This window comes from Triticum aestivum, chromosome 5A (genome assembly GCF_018294505.1).
Source record: "Triticum aestivum cultivar Chinese Spring chromosome 5A, IWGSC CS RefSeq v2.1, whole genome shotgun sequence".
NCBI lineage: Eukaryota > Viridiplantae > Streptophyta > Magnoliopsida > Poales > Poaceae > Triticum > Triticum aestivum.
The window spans coordinates 702,097,962-702,105,220 of NC_057806.1; the positions used below are offsets into that span (position 1 = coordinate 702,097,962).

The 7,259-nt window shown below is 43.0% G+C and overlaps 1 protein-coding gene across 1 annotated transcript; it reads right to left on the bottom strand.

Moving 5' to 3' along the window:
- Positions 1–6,115: 6,115 nt before the first annotated feature.
- On the bottom strand, positions 6,116–7,114 carry LOC123108515 (germin-like protein 8-11). Its single transcript, XM_044530291.1, has 2 exons — positions 6,934–7,114; positions 6,116–6,810 (listed from the first exon to the last, which is right to left on the bottom strand). Exons 1-2 carry the CDS (start codon positions 7,052–7,054, stop codon positions 6,242–6,244), a joined length of 690 nt encoding a protein of 229 aa, XP_044386226.1. The 5' UTR covers positions 7,055–7,114; the 3' UTR covers positions 6,116–6,241.
- Positions 7,115–7,259: the final 145 nt, after the last annotated feature.

Sequence of the window (7,259 nt, forward strand, 5' to 3'; positions counted from 1 at the left end):
CGACTGCCCCGGCCCCCGCGCCGGCCCTCCTCCACCGTACCGAGAGGTACTCCTCCCTCTCCTTCCTCCTCCTCCTCCCCCCTAGCTAGTTATAGTTATTAGAGTTGTTATTTTGAATCCTATGGAGTTGAAAAAATGTAGGTTATTAGAATAATTAGGTATGAACCCTAGTTAATTTGTATGAACCCTAGGTTTTTAAATTTAGCTAGGTTTTAAAGTTAGGACAGAAATTTAGCTAGGTTTTTAATTAGGTGTATTTAATAGAATATAGGTGTTTTAGTTGTTTTAGGTGTAGTTAACAGAATTTTAGGTGTTTTAGTTGTTTTAGGTGTAGTTAAAAAAATTGTAGGTATTTTTTTTAGTTAAAGCAATTGTTGTTATTTTTTTAGTTAAAGCAATTTTTCCTGTTATATGCAGATTTGCAGTGGACATGTCATATTTGGAACATGTCACATTTTGGACATGTCATATTTTTCCGAGTGGCCTACATTTTGCCAGAAATGTCGATTTGTTTACGTTCTGGCAAATTTCAAGCGCTCGATATGTCCTATTTTTAGCAAAGGTCATGCCAAATTGTGCTAAGTGTTTATTAATTTTGTTTTCATAATTAAGCATTTAGTTCCTGACGTCGACGATGCCTATCCCGCATCCTCGTCGTCGACTCGACGGAGGACTCCTGGTTGAGCCGAGGGGCCATGTCCGGGACTGGGCTCCGCCGGGCTGGTACTGGGTTGTGCTACCTTCTGGTGAGCACAGCTTAGTGAGGAGCCAGCCCGTCGTCGACCTGGAGCTTCTTTGGTGGCAGTCACATGGGCCTGCATCGGTGGAGAGGCTTGAGTCCCCCGCACAAGTGGTACAGCACCGTGTCACGGAGGAGAACGCGCACATCCAGCGCTACTTGGTTGTGTTGGCGAACGGCCGGTTCTCGAATACCTGGCAGATTATTTGGGGATCTCACCGGAGCTATCATCCGGTGATGGTTCCTTCTCTTTGGGTGTACATCGCGGCCCACTGAACCTAGAGGAGCTATTATTCGATATGTATTAGTGATATTATATGATGATCTTTGCTACAAACTACTATATATGTATTCGATGATGGATTATTAACTACCTATTAGTTATTTGCTTATTGAATGCAAAAGATGAGCCCCGTTTGTGCTACAAACTACTATATATGTATTCATGATGGATTATATGATGATCTTTGCTACAAACTACTACAAACTACAAATTTTAGGTGTTTTAGTTGTTATATGATGATCTTTGCTACAAACTACTATATATGTATTCGATGATGGATTATTAATTACCTATTAGGAAATGTCAGATGACGAAAGGGAATTCGCTATGTGCGAGTACTGCGAAGATAAGCGCGGTCTATGCGACATGCCTCACTTGGTAGAAGGTCGGCACTTCAGCATCAAGCTCCAAGAGACCTTCGATGTTGAAACGGTACGCAATGATGACAAGTGTTTTTTGTTATTTTTTGCACGACTTCTCTGCTTCTTCAACGTGTAATTTCCATCTTTTACAATTCGACTAGCTTATCCCATGCCATGCAAGACGCTATGTCTTGGAGAAGATGGGTTTTGAAGATCATCAAAGAATGGAGACAAAGATAATTCAACTAAGGACCCATCATGGTTATGGTTTTGCTGTAAATCTATACAATTCTGTGAACTCATCCAATTTTGATTGCCTAAATTGGGAAGCCCTTTGCAAGTTATATGATTTTCATGAGGGTATGCTTCTCACCTTCGATCTTGGTGATCCTGACATCAACGAAAATGATATGACCATTTGGGTCATTGTTGACACGGTTCCAGTTCTACCGTTGTGTGAGTTTCTTAAACATATTTACTAAGCAATTTATATTGTTTATTTCAAAATATTTGACAGTTTATTTCCATTGACAGCTTATTTTCATTCTTCAAAAAATGTACGGAAAATGCTAGACAGAACCTACTACTACAATGATGAAGCACAATTAACTTATAAGGAGCAAGATGGTCTTATCGCATTTTTTACTGATATTGAGAATTACAATAGCTATTATCAAACTCCTCCACATTATGGTCAATACGTGCCACTAGTGCACGTGTTGAACTACGGTAACATCAATGGAGATATCATGGTAAGATTTTCTACTATTACGACATCCGTGCATCTTTTGCATAAATTCTTCTAAAGCTAAACTATATTGCTAACTACAAAGTTATTACTATGTTTTTGAACAGAAAATCCCGATGGATTGTGTGCCTCATTTGATGTTGACGAGAGGTCGCGTTAATGTTATGAGCTTACAGCCACCACAGCCAGGTCAGCCGCAGTATCCACATCACTCCTGTCCATACCGGATTTCTAAAAGTGAGGAAGCCATGATAATTGATGATTTCAAAAAATGTTTGAACCATCTTAGAGAGCTACTTGGAAGCAACATTATGCGTAGGCCAAGACTTGGAGACAAGATGATCTTCGTTCTTTATTATGGAGAGTCAATTTTCCTTAATGCAGCGTCAATTCCTATCTTGTTTTATGATATTTTACCTAAGAGAGGGTAGAGTAGGTCCTATGAGAGGAGTAGGTCGTAGCTAGAATGTGTTATTATGTGCTACAATGTGTTAGAGTTGATGATGATGAGGAGGAGTTGTGATTATGACTAGTGACCAACTTGTTATATGATGTCTCATTGATGAACATTGTTGATGGTGATGACAAGTGGTAATGAATATGCTATTTAAAACATACTAGTTCATGATGAGTTGTTATTGTATAAAAGATAAATCTGTTTAAACATGTACAACGCCAAAATGCTAAAAAACCATAAAAGTTAGTACTGCTGGCCTAAAAACGCGCTACTAGTAGTTGAACTTACCAGTAGCGCTGGCCTAAAAACGCGCTACTAGTAGTTGAACTTACCAGTAGCGCTGGCCTAAAAATATGCTACTGCTACAAAATAGCTGTAGCGTCGTAGCAGTAGCGCTGGTGCCAGCGCTACTGGTAGCACAAAAACCGGCGCTACTGGTAAGCATTTTCCTAGTAGTGTTGGGGTGCTCCAAGGAGAGCACAACCCACCAGGGCGCGCCAGGAGGCCCAGGCACGCCCTGGTGGGTTGTGCCCACCTCGGGTGCCCCCCGGACCACCTCTTTGCTCTATAAATACCCCAATATTCCCAAAACCCTAAGGGAGTAAACGACATATTGATCCAGTCGCCGCAGAGTATAGAACCACCGGATCCAATATAGACACCATCTCGGATGGGGTTCACCACCTTCATTGGTGCCTCTCCAATCATGCGTGAGTACTTCTTTGTAGACCTTCCGTAGTTAGTAGCTAGATGGCTTCCTCTCTTTCTCTAAATTCTCAATACAATGGTCTCTTGGAGATCCATATGATGTAACTCTTTTGCAGTATGTTTGTTGGGATCGATGAACTTTGAGTTTATGATCAGATCTATCTTTTTATATCCATGAAAGTATTTGAGTTTCTTTGATCTCTTTTATGCATAATTGCTTATAGCCTCGTATTTCTTCTCTAAAATTTGGGTTTTGTTTGGCTAACTTGATCTATTTATCTTGCAATGGGAAGAGGTGCTTTGTAGTGGGTTCAATCTTACGGTGCTTGATCCCAGTGACAGATGGGGAACCGACACGTATGTATCGTTGCTACTAAGGATAAAACGATGGGGTCTATCTCTACATAGATAGATCTTGTCTACATCATGTCATCGTTATTATTTCATTACCCCGTTTCTCCATGAACTTAATACACTAGATGCATGCTGGATAGCGGTCGATGTGTGGAGTAATAATAGTAGATGCAGGCAGGAGTCGGTCTACTAATCTTGGACGTGATGCCTATGTAATGATCATTGCCTGGATATCGTGATTGTTTGAAGTTCTATCAATTTCCCAACAGTAATTTGTTCACCCACCGTTTGCTATTTTTCTCGAGAGAAGCCACTAGTGAAACCTACGGCCCCCGGGTCTCTTTCTCATATATTTGCCTTTGCGATCTACTTTTTGCTTTGCTTTTATTTTTAGATCTATTAAACTAAAAATACAAAAATACCTTGCTGTAATTTATTTTATTTGGCGTTTGATCTATCAATATTTATAACTCTCTCACGTCCGTTTTCCCATCTTGGGGCGCCGCTACCCGAAAGGGATTGACGACCCCGTTTACACGTCGGGTTGCGAGTAGCTGTTATTTGTGTGCACGTGCTGATTACGTTGTCTTGCTTGGTTCTCCTACTGGTTTGATAACCTTGTTTTCATATCTGGGGGAAATACCTACCGCCGTTGTGCTGCATCATCCCTTCCTCTTTGGGGAAATATCAACGTAGCTTCAAGCGACATCATGGTCACATGGGGTCACTGACAGTCTTGGTCTGACCACATCTGGCCATGGCTATGGGCTTGGGACGGGCCAAGCCTTGCTAGGGTTTTGATGTCCCCATCCGATGATCTTGGACCAACATATGTTGGTGCAGGTGTGCGAGGTTGGAGTGTCGGACACCGGGACGACGACCATGGATGGCAGGCTGCGTGTCTCACTTTCCATTGAGTAGCATGGGAGTGTTTCTTGGTCATGCAGGTGGTGAGATGCATTCTGGCTGGTAGTCTTGGCGAAGCCGTCGCCCGTCAGTGGTGGCAAAGGCCTTATCCTGATCTACAGTTCTCGACCTGTTGTGGTAGTTCTGGTGGCCTGATTCCCCATTGGCGAGGTGCCGGGGAGGGTCTGAATGAAAGCTCCGAGCATCAATTCCTGTGGCCGTGATGCTTGCGGGTCTCATGTCCCTTTTGGGGGCATCACCATGCCTCTTCTCCCCGTCAGTTTAGGATGAATACACTTGTCAGCCACGACAGACGCAGTGGTAGTGGTGCATTGCGTCATGACCCTCGTGGGGGTGTCGCCGGTGAGTGCGACTTTCTTTCGGTTGCGGCTGCATGTTCAAAATGGTGTGGAGATCCAATAAACCCTACCTAGAACTCTGGTGACTCGCGATATCGTTTACACCTATCTTTTACACGTGACGACGTCCTCTCTTCGTCCTTCCTGCTTGCCGGCCGACATGGATGACACTCCTCTATTTAGAGCAAGAGGCTAGAGGGTCCTCTCCGGCGGTGGTTGGGTCGTGATAGTGCAACAAAGTCTAGTGGTTTCTCCTAGCATCCAAGGTGGTGCGTGGTTTCATGTTGGTGGCGGTCCTGGTTGGGTATCAAGGTGGTCCAGCCTCTCCTGTGCTTCTTCTCAGCAGAATGGTCGAGGCATCTAGTTGTGTACTTTCTGTGCTTGTTAGCATGTTTGGCTTGTTTCGCCGTGCTTTTCTTTGATAATCTTGTATGAGGATTTCCTCAACACCATGTATCATTCGATTGCGTAGCTTCCTTTATAAAGCAGGTGAAATTATGTTTCGAGATGAAATGCTTCTGTCACCAGCTCAGTACGCAGAAACATTTCAAATAATAATCATTTGGGGGGGGGGTGGTGGTCAGGTAATAATCACTTGTTTTGTATATTTATGCACGTTTACCATATATGTTGTAGCGGCTTCCTGGAACCTGGTCCCCACTGTGCCCAATTTCTAAAACTTAGCAAAAAAAGTATAGTACTTAACATAAGACAAAAACATAACGCTCATATGTTTTTTAATACAACAAGCCACCTCATCAGTTTCCATTAAAGAAGCAGCCAATCGAACTTACAAGAGTTTTGAACCAAAAGGAAGCTAAAACAACTAAAGCAAGCTCGATAGGAAAGGGACCGTAACTTACTAATTACATGCACCAGGAAGCAGGATACCTCAACAACGACTCCAGGAAGCAACCTTTGCAAATTCAACATTCACATTCAATCCTGAGCACAACAGGGTTCCAACCATGGCATACTTCACATGTATTGCAAGAAAATCCTAGGTGTTCACCCCAGCATTAAACATATAATTAATTGTCATATAATAAGCTATTATTTCATAACAAGGGGAAATGAACCTAGAATTTTAATTTGTTATGATAAATAAGACACGTCAGATTCCAAAAGAAGCAAATGAGATCATATTAGTGTGACAAATATAATATTGTCAATTATTCAGAAGGTAGAAAAATATTCACTGATTACAGACACACAATGGAATGACATATGCTCCATTTATTTTATAGATTAGGATGCATATCTATGAACTCAACCATGTCCTTCACTTGTGCACTGGTCTTCGGGGTAATTAACAAATGTCTGTCTTAGTAGTGGTTGTTCTCCCAGAACTGAGCCTGGAGATAGTCTATTGTGTTCTTTTCCACCTGAAATGCCTTGGCAAGAACATCATCTGATATTGGTGGGTCTGACCCAAACACTGCATTGGCAATTGTGATAGCCCCTGGGTTCTGGCTGCTTAGCGCGGCAATTGCAACAGCAGGCAGGTGGGGGTTGGGGTTGAATTGGAAGTGGATGAGCCCCACGGGGAAGACAAACACATCACCTTTGTTGAGCACCTTGGAGAAGAACTTGTTTTTGTTGGGGGCGGGCTGGTTGGATGTCACAAAGCCAACGTACAGTGTTCCCTCGAGCACCGTGAGGATCTCAGTGGCGCGAGGGTGCGTATGTGGTGGGTTTTGGCCCAAGGGAGCATAGTCGATGCGCGCAATTGATATGCCGAGGGTGTTCAGTCCAGCAATCTGCATGACGTTGATCAAAGTGACGTTGGATCCAACCTTGTTGGGCACCCTAGGCTTGTCGAGGTTGGCCGCCTTGAAGAAGTCATCTGCATTGACCTCCATCGGGTTCTTGCAAACAAACCCATTGACACGGACTGGGGGCAAAAGAGATGTACATGTAATCTCAGATTTTACATTGTTTCGACTCGCATATAATTACCAGAAATAGATTTCAACATATGTATTTGGTGAAAACATGATGACAAAACGGATAGTACCTGGTGAATTCATGTCGGCGACACAAAAGTCCTGGAGTGGGCTAGGATCAGAAGCAGTGGCCTGCCATGAGACTAACGCAAGAAGTGCAGCAAGGAGGAGAAAGGAAGAGGAGGATGCCATTTCGTTTTAGTGTCTTTGGCTCTTCTGTTCTCTCGTCTTCCTATTTCTGTTTGTGGCGTGAGTGACGATGGTTTGAACATGCAGGGGATGCATGTGTTTATATAGGCGCAGAACTCGTGAGTAATAGACAAAGTCAAGTGCAACCGATCAACAGATTGAAATGGTCTCCGGCTGCTGATTAAACTATTTTGCATAACTTTACAGG

What these genes read in the sequence shown, in the direction of transcription:
- LOC123108515 (XM_044530291.1), bottom strand. Translation starts at nt 7,054, where the DNA reads ATGGCATCCTCCTCTTCCTTTCTCCTCCTTGCTGCACTTCTTGCGTTA. An exon ending in CGCCGACATGAATTCACCAG is followed by an intron (nt 6,811 to 6,933) that starts GTACTATCCGTT and finishes TTTTGCCCCCAG; the next exon opens with TCCGTGTCAATGGGTTTGTT.